The sequence below is a fragment of the Corvus brachyrhynchos genome, unplaced genomic scaffold, assembly GCF_000691975.1.
Source record: "Corvus brachyrhynchos isolate BGI_N302 unplaced genomic scaffold, ASM69197v1 scaffold6, whole genome shotgun sequence".
Taxonomy (NCBI): Eukaryota; Metazoa; Chordata; class Aves; order Passeriformes; family Corvidae; genus Corvus; species Corvus brachyrhynchos.
Genome location: NW_008238632.1, coordinates 889,885 through 907,150, shown reverse-complemented (window position 1 = coordinate 907,150; position 17,266 = coordinate 889,885). Strand labels below are relative to the sequence as shown.

At 38.1% G+C, this 17,266-nt stretch overlaps 1 protein-coding gene across 6 annotated transcripts in view; it reads left to right on the top strand.

Moving 5' to 3' along the window:
- UTRN (utrophin) overlaps positions 1–17,266 on the top strand; it is a 356,936-nt gene that overhangs the window by 235,694 nt on the left and 103,976 nt on the right. For all 6 annotated transcript variants that reach the window (XM_017737228.1, XM_017737227.1, XM_017737229.1 and 3 more), the window contains 2 exons: positions 262–434; positions 5,867–6,023. In XM_017737228.1, coding sequence (XP_017592717.1) covers positions 262–434; positions 5,867–6,023 — 330 coding nt within the window. The remainder of the gene's footprint in view (positions 1–261; positions 435–5,866; positions 6,024–17,266) is intronic.

Sequence of the window (17,266 nt, the reverse complement as noted above, 5' to 3'; positions counted from 1 at the left end):
TCATAGAACTTGGTGTTTATAATTCTATTTCCTTTTTCACAGCCTAGGACAACTTGCAGACTCCTTTTCTCACACTTAAGAAAGCTAGACCTTTTGTAGTGATGTTAATAGGATTGCAGGTTTTCTCCTCTGCATCTTTTATCAGAGCCAACCGAGAAAGTTGGAATACATGCTCTGTCCTAGTGTTTAGGAGTACTAGAGTCAGCTCTTCCCTCCTTTGCTTACAGAACTATGTTTGAACTTTTCTTGCTGGTATTTCAGGACATCCAAGCTGAGATTGATGCCCACAATGACATCTTTAAAAGCATTGATGGAAACAGACAGAAAATGGTGAAAGCCTTGGGAAACTCTGAGGAAGCTGCTCTGCTCCAGCACCGGCTTGATGACATGAACCAGCGCTGGAATGACCTGAAGGCGAAGTCAGCTAACATCAGGTGAGTAGTAAAAATATCAAGGTGTGAATGGGGCACAGTTCCTGTCTTCTAAGAGGCTTGACAAATATGACCACAGCATTGAAGTGAAATATCTATTTTCTTTCATGAGGGACCCCCGAGTGCAAATGTAAAAGCTTGGTGAACTTGTTCACCAGGTAGGCTTAACTACTTGTTTTCTCTCCAGAACTGCAGTCGTAACTTGCTGACCTAGTACCAGAATTTCCAGAAAGTATGTTGAGTCTTTCCTTATTGTGAATCAATGGCAGTGTCAGTGAAATAATTCTGTGAATCTGCAGTTGTTTGGAGGAGAAATCAGGAGTTTGTTGATGGTTTTGTTTTTACAAAATTTTGTTTTTGAAATTATAGGTTGATAGGATTTGCATCTTAAGTGTCTTGAGCCATTTAATTGGTGTTGAATTTTAATTGCTGCTATTCAATTGAGAAATTTTTTAAAGTACCTATTAATCAAGGAATGCATTTTACATTTTTTTGACCCTGTCAGTGCCAAGCTCAAGTGTAGTAATTGCTAAATCTTTGTAATAATTTTTAAAATAGATACTGCCACATTCATTGATATGAATCAAATCCTACATGAAAGTGAATTACATAGAAAATAATTTCTAGAGCCTTTAATTGCAACCACTTGGTTGTTGGCTTAAGAAAACTGTTCTTTTAATAGAACAGAATAATGTTAAGCATTCATATGAATTTTATAAAGGCCAGGAAAATGAGCTGAGCTTGAAATCCAGGCACAAGAGTTTGAATGAGTGAGATATATGGGAAAATGTGATATTTACTTTTCATTTCTACTTATCACATCATCAGCCTGCTAAACAGTTAAATGAAACAGGTGCATCAGCTCTGTGAAAGCCCACAGGCAGAACTTGGACCCAAAGAACTAAACAGTTTGGTGTGGGGGCTTGCAGAGACTGGCTGCACCACATAGGCAGTTTAATGCAAGAGCTGTTAAACTTGGGTCGTTATGAGGTCTGTGTAAGAGCAAGACAAAAGCATGCTCTTAAAATAATAGCTTATCAACTGTGGAGTCCCAGCAAGAACCATTGAGTTGCTTGGCCATTCTGGGGTTGGTCATAAGTTGGGAGAAATGGATGGCCATGAAAAAGGGCCTTCAAGCCATTTACCCTGTACAGCAATGAGTTCCAAAGCTGTAGTACAGAAAGACCGATTGTGCAGTCAGTGCTCAGAAAAGTAGGAATATGTGTTCTGAGTACAGACACAGTTATTCTGTTCTGCATAGATATGGTATGTGTATCCCTCTGGGCAGCATTGATGTTTATGTTGCTCTGCTGATACCTGGAGTGCTGCAGAGCCACATGTCACTTGAGATCAAAGTGGAAGATAGGCAAGGAAGAGAATACTGGTGCAAATCTAAGTCAAGTAAATTAACTGTTCAAATCTCAGTCACTACTGAAAAGAGCATAGTATTTCTGAGTTTATATATTTTTCTCCGTCCTTTGATTGCAGTTCACTTTTCTAACTTGTGCAAGAGTCCTGAAAGCCTTCCTATGAAAGTAACAAAGCACAGAACTGATATGAAGTCTGTCTGCCTTGAAGTTTTGCTTTCTTGGTGTATCTTTTTACAAGGATGAATTGGAAAGCAAAACTGTATAGATGAGTCAAGTGAGAACAGCATGTAACTGTTAGATGCTAGGACTGAAGAATGAACAAGCTGATTGTTTCGTTATGGCTTTTAGCTTGGGAAAGTGCTTCTAAATTAAAAATTCCATAAGCTTTTTAGAATATTTTCAGGTATGTGTACATTCTGATTATACTGATTTTTAATTGCTGAAAGTACTGCTCTCCCAAGTAGAGATAGTATGAGTTTTTCTCATCACTTCAGTCCTCAGAGCTGGTGTTGCTAGTCACTGTGTTGCCTCTACTTCCTTGCTACTATAACTAAAGGGAGTTCCAAACTGGAAAAGCAGTGCTGTTCTGATATATTTTTAAATGCATGGAAGCTGCTTAAACCAATACTTGTAGTGTCTATGATGCCATCTGAGAGGACTGTCTCTCTCCTTGAAATTACTTGTAGACTTACTCTTGTTTTTCTCTCTTTATCTCATTCCTAGGAAGAAAACAAAGCTGCAGACTTGTGGGGATCTGCTTTTAAAAGCTAAATGTTTAGGGGACATTCTTTTCTCCTGGGGCAGGAGGTGTGAGGATGTTAGTGTTTGGGGGAGGGTAGAGGTAAAAGTATGGGAGAAATGGAAAAGGAGTTTCTCTCTGTTTCTCTAGATTTGGATCACCCACCAATCTTATTTTTTTCCATGTGTTCCCTTGTGGCTCTGTGGGAAAAGTGCTACCTCCATAGCAGAATCAAAAGCTGAGGAGGTCTCCAGCTGTGAAGAGAGCCTGTCAGGGTCAACAGAAGGGGAGTTGTGTCAGAGCTGCTGTTTTCTGGATGATTTTATTCAGCATGGGGGGTGGGGGGGAGAGAGGGTTCCTCTCAGTCTGGTCAGTTAGATGGGAGCATCTGTGTTCTTCAGGTTCATCCAGGAGTCCCTTAGGAGTGCTTTTGCATACCAGGTGGTTGATGGTGGTGAATATTTGTGCTCCAACTTGTGCTCAAAAACAATCATATGTAACTGACCTCTATTTTGATCAGAGCAGATTCTTAAGCCGCCACTTGACCTGGTAAATCTCTGAGTTTGCCAATTCATTTGTCACGTGAACACAAACACCTGAAGCTTTGTTTGCAGGTTGTTTATCAGTAGAAGTACCAATTCCAAAAGAAAGGCCAGAAATCCCAACTCAGAGAACAGAGAAGCCCAAGAAACATTTCAGAACTTCTGCATAGTTTTTCTTCTGTCTCTGATAATGTCTGTATGACAAATGTAAACGTGATACTAAAACTTTACACTGAAATGCAATTTGAAGCATATCTCAACTCCCTTGCTCCTGTGCAGCATTTGCTTTGAATGGGATTTGCTGAGTGTGTGTTTCTTTGCTCCCCAGGAGAACTGAATATTTGGGTATGGTCTTCAGATTCTTCATCTTGCTTTCATTTTCAGTATTGCTTTTGATAACATTAAAAGGCTAATATTCTGGAAAACTCCAGGCTGATGTAATGAGTTTTTCCCTGCGTATTTTTTCCTTTTAATATCTTTCTTTGGGAGGCTAGCTCACTTTGTGCTCAGTGAAAAATTTTCAAGTCCCTGCTAGTATAGTCCATTTCCTCCTCACCCCTTACTGTTCTACCCTGCAGGGTTAACTTGTGCTGATCTTTGAAACCGTGTGCTAGAGTTATTTTGGTATTGACATTAACATGGCATGCACGCAAGTAGTAAGTGGTAAATTATAATGCATTTAATTCAGTATCATATGCTATAACATTCACATTAATATCAGATTAATTTTTTTCGCTATTAATATTATTGCACTGTATATTAAACAGTGGTGGCTCACCCTTAAATTGTCCTTCATCTAGTTGCAGAAGTTTTCCCGTTCCTTAGAAAGCTCCAATTTATTTTGCATTCAAGAATTCCACTAAATAATTAGAGCAGAATCTTGAAGCCTCAGAGAGTGCCAGTTTTCAGAGATGAGAGCTGCTTATATGTGCTAGAAACAACAAGAAGTCTTGATGAATAGAGATTGCACTATCAAATGTACAGAAAGCTATAAATCTGAACGTTTTAGTTGTAGTTGCTTCTAGAAATTCTCAAAGGTATATTTTTTTTTTAACTATCAGAGTCTAATGGCAAAACTGTAAATTTAAATGTGGGCTGCCTTGGCTTAGATGAGAGAGCAGTGTCTCTCCTCTGCCTGATTAATAAGAAGTATAACTCTGTTTTCACTTCGAGAAAGAAGGGCCACTTCTGAGTACCTGAAAATATATCGGGAGAGTGGAGACAATACATTCCACTCAGAAGCTGCTGGCCTGCACACCAAGGCCTACAGCAACAGCTTGCTTGTAATTCAGTGCAGGGTGTGATGCTGACTCTGCTGTGTAGGCCTGAGCTACAAGCAGCTGGTAGCAATTCAGTGTAGAGATAAAGGTATCAGTGAGAGCAGTAAGTGACAATAGAAACCATAACACACGAAACTGTAGGCAGTAAAATGTTGCTTCTAGCAAGTACTTAAATTTTGTATTTTTCCCAAGTAGTTACCCAAGTGCTTTCCTTCACGGGATTGAAGGAGAATAGATTCCTCTTCCTAAAGGTGCTTAGCTTATCCTTTTCAGAAATGTGGATTTTTTTTTTTTTTGCTTTGTATTTCCCTCCCTATATACTCTTACTTGACTGCTATATTGATTCACGTATCCTAGCATTGCTGGGAGATCTCAGTGTGGCCAAACATAACCTTGTGTTGAAGTTGACCTTGCAGCACATCATCCCTTCAATTCAAATGTTGTTGTGTCATCCCCAAACGTTCACTTTAATGCCATTTGAAATGATAATACAAGACAAGCCAGGTGGCAGTTTCTAGGTGTGACTCACAGTGAATCAGAAGCAAAAAGATAACTCTGTGCAAAATAGGAAGGAGTTAGAGTTTAGTTCATCCATCAGAAGCAGGGGAGGAACTTGCAAAACTGGTCTCAGACTAATCATTCGGCTCTACTCTTCTGTGTGAAGAAAGAAACATATGGTTTTTGCTGACATAAATTAGGTGTGTGCTGGTCTTGAATGATACCATAACATAGAATGACTGCAGTTAAAGAGGGGTAAACCAGAGAATTAATACAGTGAATCCATTCCTCACTTGAATTGACAAAACAAGTCGAACTCCACAATATATTTTTCTACAATTTTCAGAAATACCTTGACTTGATGTGTTCTCACTGCAGTGCCTAAAAGATGCATAGAAATCTTCAACAGGTACTTGTTTTGTCAATTCAAGTGAGGAATGGATTCACTGTATTAATTCTCTAGTAGCTCAGCATCGGTGGAAGAGGATGTATTAAATAACCTGTGTCACTGATTGATACGTTCAGCAGCGCAGACAATTTGCTTTTGATCACCGCTGGTAGAACATGCTGGGTTTTGCTTCTGGAGAGTCAAGGTCCTGGCATGAAAGAGTTCAGTTTTGCAGTGCTTTAGCTCACAAAATGTGCTTGTGCTTGTTGCACAACAGTGGTGGAGTCACACCAAAACACAGGATTTTGTTATGTTGCTTATGCATGCAGTGTTCAAGGTTTTAGGTGAGTTATAACATCAGGTACGTATTTGTCTGTGTTCCCCCATTTCTTTTGATTTGCTGTGCAAAGTATTCTGAAATAGAGGTGGTTTTTTTGTTGTTTTTTTGTCTGTTTTTTTGTTTGTTTTTTTGTTTGTTTTTTTTTTTTTTCCACAAAGTTGCTTTGCAGTTAAATGCTTGAAACATTCTCATCTTACTGATGGAGTCATTTTGTTTATTGATTTCCCACGCTGGTTTTGCCATTCAGGGCTTTGAAGATGCTCTTTGCTGTTTCACAGGGCTCACTTGGAGGCCAGTGCAGAGAAATGGAACAGATTGCTGACATCCCTGGAAGAATTAATCAAATGGCTGAACGCAAAAGATGAAGAACTGAAAAAACAAATGCCTGTTGGAGGGGATGTTCCAACCTTACAGCAGCAGTATGACCACTGCAAAGTAAGTTGCTTAAGTTTTATGGGTATGCTACTGTGGATTATAGAATGAAGCAAATTTTTGTCCAGGAGAAATGATGAATGCTTCCTAGTGACTAATTTCTAGAAAAAAGCTCTAGGTCTCCACCCATTTTGCTTGCCTGCCTTGCCCAGTAAAGCACAACTAAGATACGCTATAAAATTTCATCTAAAGGGTTTCTGAGACATATGTTCAGTCTAACCACTTTTTTTTTTTACAGTTTCCTGATATTTTTGGAATCCTGATGGGTGAAACTGCTATTTTACTCTAAAAGTTAAGGGAGGCATACAAAAGTAAGAATTGACCAAGCAAAGTTGAGTGTAAATTCAGTAAAATCATGAACAGTGGCTTTCTACATGTTACTAAACTCACCAGTGATAGCAGCCCCCTACCCATGTACATTTACACTGCAAAGATGACTCAAAACTGTTTTACAGAACTAAAATTTTTCTGTGCCTTGTACTGTTGTAACTATAGCATGCTGTTCTAGTTTTGTGGTTTTGCTTGTCCTGTTCTGGTTTGTACATGGTAGGCTATTAATTCCTAAGTACTTCTCGACAGTAAAAAACTCAGTTGCATCTACATTTCTTCATTCACGTAGAATGTAGAGTCTATCTTGCCAACTCTGATCAGTAATCAAGTGAAGATGGTTTTGCCGTTGGAAAAATTTATTCTAATAAAGCTGGTTCCATCTCATTTGTTGATCTGTATGGTGTAAACAGGGAAAGAGAACAAATGCAGCTTCATATATCTAATTGCATGATAAATATGTTCTCCTCTGCCAGCTACACTGGTGTCTTTTCTGCTGTGGTGTTTAGTGAGGGCAAAATTTGAGTTTGGAAAAACTTTCTAATACAGAAATACTTGGAATACTGTGGGGTAGTACTGAAAATGTAGTCTGACATGAGCAGCACTTTTGCAACTTCACTCCAAAATAGAAATGTTTAAAGAAATCTGCATATGTTTCTCCTTAATTTAGTCTTTAAAGTAAATTTATTAACACAAACTCAGGAACTTTGTTTCTTGAGAGTTCATCTCTTCCTAATCCACTTAAAGCATTGTGCTCTGTTTGTAGGCACATCTGCTGTGAATTTTTTTATAATGATCAAATGGTGGATTACTAGTGCCAAAGAGCAATAAAAGGCTGAAACACAGCTAAATATGGACAGTGGTAGACCTCTACAGGTTATTTTCTAGAGGCTTATTTGTGTCTTGTGTAGATTACAGTATGTGCATGATAGTAGCAAAATAATACTAGTAGTGCCTCTCAGCTGAAGAACTCAAATTGATTAATAAAACTGGGGTTTTATTCTGAGGTAGAAAAATTTAGTAGTAATGATGCTGGATGGCTCATTTGGACCACTAGTAAACTGCAGCAGTATGAAGGAGAGAGCACCTCTGGGTTGTTTAATCCTTGCTGTTATGTTTAAAGATATTTTGTTATGTGTCAAGGTTAAGACTCTAATGAGTTCATTTGGGAGCTTTTGGAGATTATTCTTTCATTTTTCAAATGAAAAGATATGTTCTTGCAATGTCACAGTGAGTATTGGATATAGTTGCCTGAGTCAAGTATTTAATAGGAACTGCATTAATGGTCTGCAACAGCACAAAGTTAAAGAACCTTAAAGAAAAGCAACCCTGAGTATCACTTTATTTTTTATGTACCTATGCCAGCAAAAGCACTGTATACACTTGCAGATATTTCTTAGATGATGCTGGATGACTGTTTCCTAGCAGTTATTTTGTTAGGGGGAGCCAAGAGATTCCCATATATCATGTACTGATACTGTGCTATACCAAATACGAATTATTAGCAGGTGGCATTTCACATTCTGTTGCTTGTTAGCTATTGCCAGAGGAGGGGAGCTGAACCACAGCTGTCTATTGGTTTGATTGTCATAGCAGTGCTTCAGTGCTGTTTCTTAGTAGCATCTGTTCGTTCCTTGCTGAAGCTGCAGTTTGCTAATAGACTTGATCAAACTGAAAAGTTGTGGTTTTTTTGGATAGAAAGTGAAAACTGAAGGGAAAAAAAAAAAAAGCAACAAAAAGCCAACAAAACAAAACTCCAAACTTGTCCTTCTTCCTCCTCAGCAAGGTTAAGTGATTGGTTGATGTGGTTAGGATGTTGGGTAAAGATGTCTTAAGTTGAGGAGCACAAGTTTTATTCCTGTGATTTTTATTTTTATTTTCAAAACATTATGTCAAAACTGCCCTTTCAGTGGATTTTTTTGTAAACAGTATGTGATTCTATGTTGTCAGTTACTCCGTTTGCTTTGCCTTTAAGGTGCTCCGTTTAGAATACGTATCCTGCCTTAAGCTGGGAGTTTTCAGTGGGAATATTGAGGTGTAACTATATCAGATGAATATTGCAGAGATATGACTTGATTTCTCTTGCTCCAAAGGATACTCCCTTTATTTCACCCCTCATCACCAGCTGTCCTGGTACTTTTTAAAATGTTTCTTCATCCATGCTTCTTCAAGCGTTAAACCTCCTGAACATTTCATTTGTAAGATTTACTTTTGATCAAAGGGGGTTTTTGTGATCCCTTGTTGAGTTTCTGCAGCACCACATCAGATGACCTTGTACAGGTTCTCCCAGGTCTGTCTGTGTGCCTCTGCTCCCCTCCTTCTTTTAGTTTCATACCTGAGTGTAGCTTTGAAGTTGCCTTCATGCAAACTGAGCAGTTCAGTACCTCATTTTGTCTCCACTACTCTGCGATCTGTTTCCTCTTATTTCCAACTTGCTTTCCTGATCTTGTCCTTGCTGGCACTTCAAAATGTAAGTGGTAAAATAGTGGCTCAGCTGTGTAAGATGTGCCCTCATGGTAGTCTCATCTCCTTCCCTTTGTTTTTCTGAATTCTCTTGTATATTAGCATTATTTTTTGCCTATGACTTGTTTGCTTCAGCTTAATGGCACTAATTCTATTGGCCTTTCCCTCTGTTAGTATCTCCCTCACTCAGTACTTGGCTTCAGTAGTGCTAGATAGATAAGTGCAGTATTATGTGACAGTTTGGGTTGGCTCACATTGTTTGGGTGCTAGTGAGGTCTGCTTGGACAGGAGGAAATAAATGGTTTCTTTTTTGATTTTTAAACTTGTTTTTGTTTTAAATATCTCTCATTCTTCTATGCTTTAAAAGCAAACATTACCCACAGCAATGTTAATAAGTTAAATTTGGGCTACATATTTAGCCTATATTTCCCAGATTAACAGAAATCTTTCAGGATGTGCCAAATATTTATATTTTTTTTTGACTCTTTTTTGTGTTGTTCAGCCAAACTTCTGTCATCTGTAGTAGTTCATTACCACATACTAAATGCTAAGTGCAGTCTAGCAATGAGCACATCCAGCCTGGGTGTTGTGTTGCTCTCTGTGTTGCAGGGGACAGATCAAGAGGAAGCTTAAACAATGGGACATGAATTTCCTATTTTGATTATTCTCAAAATGTCTTTGAGAGAGGGGTTGTGGAGCAACAAGTCCCAAGAATGCTAGAAAATTTGGGACACTGAGAGGAAGTTTAAAAGTACCTGAGCTGAGAAGTTGTTCGTATGGAGTGTACCTATAGCTGAGTCTACATTCACACTCCAGAAGTGTGGGACACAGAATGGTTTATAGGGAAAAGAAACTGAAGGCACCTACCTTTTCAGAGTTTATTTCCAGTTTTTTTTCCATAATTGCAATTTCTCACTGTAGCTAGTTCTTAGCAGCTCATGTTTCCTTTTCATTCTGTTCTTTACCAGTCTTCCTTATAAATACTTACTTAGGATTTTAATATGTGTGATGCAAATTTTTATCAGCTACATAGACCAGGGAAAAAACCCCACACCAACTCACAAAAACGAAAAAACCAAAAATACCACCCCAAGCCTGTTTGCCCCAGCCTCTACCCCTGAAAAATCCACCCCATGTGTATATTTTAATATGCTGGAGAAGAAAAGCTGCAAAAGTGCCATGAAAAATCAGTGGGCTGGTTTTGTGTGTATGGAAATACCTAGAGTCACATGTGTGTGCAAGAGAAGGCAGCACAGATGGTGACACCTTGTTCTTTGGAGTTGCACTGAGAGCTTTATATATCTCACTTTTCCACTAGAAGAGTTCCTGACTGTAGCTTTTTAAAAGCGTGCTTTTGCTAAGGTACAAAGACTACCTAAAAGCTATAAATCACTATGGTTTGTATTTCAGACAGAGAACCAGGACATTTCAAATTAAGCAGAAATGGGTATCCTCTTGCATAAATCCTGTTGGCATGTGTCTGCATAAATGAACAAATGTCTAGCTAATGCTAAATAATGCATGCATCTTGGATCAAAGAGATGCTTAACGTAGCTTCATTTGAGCTCAGAATGAATTGGCAAAGGACCTGTGAATGTTTGATTGATAATTTTATATTTATGGATAAGTCATTAATATTTTAGATACTCTTCAAACTTTTTGGGGTTGCTGTCTATGTATTTCATGTTCGAGACTTGTTTTGTTAATCAAATAATGAAAGTTGTAGTCTTTCTGTTTTACTTAGCTCTTTTCACTTAATCAAAAGTGTTACTACAGCCAACCGGAAACTACTTTCTATGTGGTGTTATCCCTTCAGGTTGCCTGTAGTTCTGTTATTCTCTTTGACAGTGGGAGAAGTCTGTAAGGAAAAAATAATTTTCCAGCCTTAAACTTACCTTCACACTTTCAGTTTGCCTGTCTGACTTTGGGGAATGGGCTTATTCTTAAATAAATTTCTACTTAATTATTCTAGATTTGTTTTTCTGGGATATTTTCTGTTTTAAAATCTGCTTCTATGTTAGGAATTACTAAATCTAAGAGTGAAAAGAGAAGCATTATGGTATTGCTGCTGCTTTAGGCTATGCTCCTAATTATAAAGAGCTTTAATTTGTTGCTCATCACATAAGACAAAGCACACAAAATCTGTGCTGCTTAGAGGTGGTCAGCTAAACTGGTTGGTCAGTTAATTGGTGGTTGCTGAAATACTAATTTTGACTAAGATGTGAGCTATGAGGGAGTAAGAAAGGAGTATTAAGTGGTCCATGGTTGGAACTGGAAAATCAATACAGCCTCTTGCTTAGAGGAAGAGCTGCAATTTGGTCTGACGGACAAGGATGTGATGGAAGCAGGAGCTTGAGCAATATGTACCACGCTACTGTGAAGTGGCTCTTTGAAGTGAGGATGTGGTTTCAAAAACTATGTGCTCTATCAAGAGGGGGAATAGCCTTTGCAACAGTCAATCAGCATTACTGAGCAGTGTGAGAGCTCCTTAAGTAAACTTGTAAGGGATAAGAGTTTTGTAAGAACTCGTGAAATTTTGCGTATTTGAGAGTCCTGAATGTTGATTATTGGTGAAAAAATCCTCTATTGTACTATACTAAAAATTTGTACTGTTCAAGGGGAGTACAACTCATTAATCTTGAACTGAGAGTTTTCTTTGTGGTGTGTTTAGGTGGAAGAGGTGGAAATCATGGGTGGGAATATTTTGTTACAGGAGAGGAAGAGTGGAGTTAATGCCTGGTTAAATGAGGGTTCTCAAGTGGACAGACTTAAATCCATTGCTCACTAAGGGTTTACTCAAGCTGATTTGTGTGTTACATGAATGATTCAGGTGTGTGTCACTGCTCTCCTGGGCTTTTTCTCCAGAAGAATGATGTGTAAACAAAAGCATGGCACAAAGAATGAAGTGTTAAATTAGGATGCCAGTGCAGTGTATTTTTAACTTTGACAGAAAAATTGCTTCTTCTGGCTGTATTTCATCTTGTTCCCAGAAGTGTGGTTGTCTTGCGATAAGTCAGGAAAGTTGCAACGGATCAGTACTTAAAATAATAAATAGCGTGGATAATGAAAGAACAAATTATTCTGTTACTAGTGCAGAGTAAAGCCGGTTGTCTTACTGTGGAAAAAACAATTCATAAACACTTTTCCAGTACAATAAATGAAACATTTCTGTGGGCTTGCCTTTTTAATGATATCATTTTGATGTATACAGCTCATGCTGCTCTTTCCTGAGGAACCACTGTCCCATTTGTTTTAATCAAAGACTCCCATATAAATTTTTAGGACCTCACTGGGTCTTTTTCAAACCACTGAATAAAGGAAGATTTGTAGATATCCTCAAATATATAAGAGGTCATTCTGACATTGCTGTGGAGGAGAATGTTTATGTCATAAATTAGGCTTACATTGCAGAAACAGCACAAGCAGTCAGCCTTTCTCTTTGTCCTTAAAAGGCTGCAATGAGTTGAGTGCCTGTTTCTGTGGTATCTTTTTATTTCACCTCACAAAAGACCTCTCTGCTTCCATCATTGTTAGTAGTAGCCCATCTAGAACTAATGAAATCTTGTAACATCTTGATGCACTGGAATGTCCCAGACATCTGTTTCACTCCTGTGTCTTGAGCTGCGATACCATGACTGGCTGTGGCCTGACCTTCAAGGGTGAGCCATGAACACAGCCAGGGAAGGTGATGGAACACAAGTGTATTAGTGACTGATTTTTAATCTCTACCCATAAGACAGCTACTCTGTTCCCTTAGCTATCTGTGTTGTTCATCTTGCCAAGTTCTTCTGACTCCACTATATCCTTAGGGAGCTGAAGTGACTGCTATTGCACGTGATACTTAGGATGAAGTTGCATCAATGCAATGTTTTATACTGTAGTAAAACAGTGGCTTTTTGTTATGTCCTTTCTGAGGATGCTCAATATTTTATTGGCTATTTTTTGGTTGCAGTGGCCTACTAAGCAAATTATTTCAGACACCTGACAATGAAACTCCCAAGACCTTTTTTTTTGTAAGCTGTAAATGCCCAGAAAAATGTGCATGGATTTCAATTTGTGTACGTTTTTTTTTAAGATCAGTTAGTGTTTCAATTGGATTTTAGAAAGCTGGGTACCACCTGAAACCTAAGGACAATATGTCAACAGATGAGCTCCCTCACTGGATCCCAGAGATGGACTGGTATAAGGAAATGAGACAGGACGTTTCTCTGAATGCAAATATTGGTTTTTGCTGAGGTCTGTTTTTCCAAAGGCAGAGAGCCAGGAAAAAAACACTGGCACAGTCACAGTGAATCTGTTTTTTCAACTGGAGAGTGCTGCTAGAGAGCCACAATAATACAGTATCCACTGCCATATTTTTTTCAGGAGCTTTCATAGCCTGTATTAGACAGAGCTGAAAACTGTTTTTCCTCCTCACACCTTTCTCATTTAACAGTTTGAGATTCTTTTAGTATAGTCACACAACCAGCTCAGGTCTCCTTGATTTCTCTGTGATCTGTTTTGATAAACTGGACCACTAAGAAGAAACATACTTTATTTAAGAAGGCTTTTCACTTGTCATTCAAGGTATGGAATGAAGCTTCTAGGGATTAATGCAAATCTTAAGAACCTTTTTATATAACCGACACTTTTCCATATGAATTTTGTGCAAACACCAGAGTCCCCTATGCATCACTGTTTTGGAGAAATTGAACGGAAGCGTTAGTTTATGATTCACTTCTTAAATATGCAGCAAGAGAGGCTGTTACCACTGAAGCTGACTGCATTTGCAACAGGGACTGGTGAAGAATCTGTTTTATTTTCTGTTAAGAACATCTTAATCTAGATCCTGCTTCCTGCTGCTGCAGGAACACTCTTTAGGGAAGAAACACATTTATTCCAGTTAGCTCCTGAACTATTGGATCCTCAATCCCTTGTTATTGCAGTCAGTAATCCGCCCTAGGAACATCAGCAATAAATTGGAAAACTTTTGTTTCCATGGCAGCCACCCACTCCTGTTTTCATGCAGATTCTAGAGATTAAAGGCTAGATTTCAAAATGTATGTACAAAATAGGGGAGAGGATGGGATTCTGCTTTTTCTTACACTTTTTTGTTAGCTTTCCCATTTTTGTTTTGTTGCATTTTTAGAATGCAAATGTAGGTACTAGTTTAATGGGCAAGGTAATCTCACAGGAGGTATTTTCTTCTGTTTTCTTTCCAAGAGCTCTTAACCGTAGCTAATAGTTGTTCCTAGACAATTGCCCCACATCTGTATCTTCTGACCTGGGTTTTAGTGAATTTCTCTCCCACAGGGTGGTTAGTCTGTGGGGCTGAGAAATTGCTAGGAATGTTGCTAGAAGCAGTTTTCTTCTCTGAAGTTTTGGTCTTTCAACTTTGGATGCCAAAGGGTGCTAAATGTAAAATGGTGCTTAAAGATTTGAATCCTTCTTTTTAGGGAAGGTGCTGGATGTTATGTTTTTGCTAACATGTGGTTCCTGCAAAGTGAATTCAGTGTTGGCTTCAGAAAGGCATTATATTGGATCAAGGGTTTCCACTCTTACACTGAGCTGCTAGAGGTCCTTACCACTTACAGATTCATCCAGGGTTAGTTGTTTTGGGGAAGAGATGTTTTTTGTTTTTTTTTCTTTTAATCAGATCTGGAACCTGAATGCTCATCTTGTGAGGCCAATAACATGATTCCTTTCCTCATGTCATTTAAAGTTTCATCAGTAGTCATCCACACTGGAAGACTGAGGGTACCCTGAGATTCAGTATTAAGGTACAAGTACAGTTCCTCTATATAGTGCTGTGCCTGATAGGTCTGCAGTGTCTGCAGTCATTCCTCAGAGTTACTGAGATTACTTTTTTTTAATCAGTAGGTTACTGAATTCTATGAGCATGATGTAATTAAGATAGAAAATATTTGCTCGACAAAGTGGCTGTTGGTTGTGGCGGTTGGGTTTCTTTTGGTTTGTGTCTTGGTTTTGGGATGGTTCTTTAGGCACCTCTTTCTGTAAGGAGTGTAATGTTGTCCTCACCCATTTACTACTAATGAGTTCTTTTACATGCCTGGTTGGTCATCTTACAATTTATTCCCCTGTAATGTGTGAGGACACTTTAAAAGCATCCTGTACAAAACCTAAGTTTTCTTGAGGGTCCTTTCTATCTTGTTGCTTAATGATAATGCAGCATTATGTCAGGGCGAGTAGTGAAGCTACTGTGTCCTAAAGAGGTTTCAAGCACTGTATATTAATGGAATGTGAAACTTGGTAGCCCGCTCTGCCAAATAGACAATACAAAGGCAGTAACTTCTGTGACATGAGCAGCCTCTTCTGGTTCTGCAGTGAACAAAGATCAGCCTTAACTCTTGTTTTTGATAGTTGAACTACTGACACATGACTGTTTTAATGTTAGGTGGCTGCTGTTGGTTATCCCTGTATCCTGTTTCTCTGTAGGACAGATTTTGAAGGGATATGGAAAGCTGCATAGTTTTTCTGAACTTCTAGACCCTGGGGGCTGTCCTTAAATGAGCAGGTGTAGCTTGTGGTGAGAGAGAACATTCCAAAGATGTTCTCAAAGAACAGCTTTTCAATAGCTGCTTCTAATGGTAAGTCATGTATTTTATGATAGCATTTTAATCTTTTAGACCTGTTAAGAGAATGTGTAAATGGAGAGAAAAAATATCTTTGCCAATGTTTGATGGTATAACACAATATGCCAATGATATTTCCTTGTCAGTTTTATAATATTGTTGTAAGCAATTTTGTGTTTGCAAGCAATATTTATAAGTTTAAGAGAGAGTAAACCAAAGCCATAAACCATTAAAATGTTCTAAGAAATTTATTTTCCCTTTTGTTTGAAGCTGGACTGAATTTTATGCATTCTGTCTATGTTACTAAGGAATTTTTAGTCTAAAAATCCTAATATAGGTAATAGAATAGATTTTTAAAAAAACCCACAGACTTCCTCTCCCTTGAAATAGCTTGTTTGCAACTTACATGCTTGACGACTTTTTAAAATATAAAGTAAAATATCATGATTAATGGAAGGACTATGCTTATCATTAAAAATGCATACTTTATAACTATGTGATTTGCTTGGATCTAAATTAAAATTTTCAGTATCAACAGAGCCTTGAATGATTGAATTCAATCATTACTTTTATTAGTATATTTTTCATTAAGTCGGTGTAACAGGTCAGCAAGAATTTAATATTAGCAGTAATGGAAGAGAGAATAGTAAAAGAGATAGTTTTAAAGAAATTACTGGAACAAATACATCATTTTACAGTTATATATTACTGCAGGTCATCTAAAATTTCTTTTCCTATGCAGTCTATATTTATTTACCTTGGAATCAACCTGATATGAAATCTTTCTTGTTTCTTTTTATTTTTTAAATAACAGTGATTAGTACATTTTCTCTTTTGTGGTTCCATCTTGTTTTTGAGTGATGGATCTGCCTCAGAAGAGAGGTGCTAGAAGTTTATGTAAACATTCACTCCCTTGAAGGGATAAGGTTCAAGCCAAGGAAGAAACCCTCCAAGAGAATAAAGTGCTAAAACAGTAACATTTTGATGCCCTGAAAGGAGAGGGAAGATTAATTGTGAAAATATTTTCATCATCAAATAAATGCAAAGGAGGGGGAGGCTGTAATTTTTAGATAATTTTCAGTCGTATCTGATAATTTTATCCTGTGCATATGATTTTTCTATCTCAGGTTTTGAAGCAGAGAGGTACTGAGCAATACTTGATGCTGACATCAGCGCTGTGGTGAGCGCCTCCCATCATGCTGGGTAGGGACACTTTCAGGAGCCTCAGTCCTTGACACAGAAACAAGTCCCCAGGCTTTGACTAAAACACAGACCACTGCAAAGCAGTCATGCTTGGTTGAAATTACTCATTTTCAATAGGTCAGCCTCATTTGGGATGATTTTCTGATGATCTTGTATTCTTCTGTAAGTTCATGCAGATAATACCTTCTGACATTTCTGGCTGCTACAAGATTCTTAGTCCAGTGAGAATGGTTGCTTGGCTGCAGTTTCTCAAACCCTTTTTTCACCTGTATCTTCCTACTTATGCTTTTCATGGTGCTTGTGCAGCAACACTGGAAGAGAGGAAGAAGTTATCTTAATGCGAGATCCATGAAGGAGTGGCTAGTGGTAAACAGCACAGTATGTAAAACAAACAAAACCCCGTGATGTTGTAAAAACAAAGGTACTTTTCTTGCTGGAGAGAAAGCTGAAGAACAGACACAGGTCAGATGTGAATCGCATTGTTAATGCAGTTCTGGAAAAACAGCTTGGGTACTAGATGATGTGTGTGGCCTAAAAATCTCTACATATTGCAAGTAAGCATGCTTACTGCATTCTGGTTATGCTTGTAGAAAAATGTGAAGAGATTTCTAAGAAAGCAATGACTTCAGAGTTAAAAGCACTGAAGCTAGGGTACCCTATTGTTAAATACAGTATAAATGA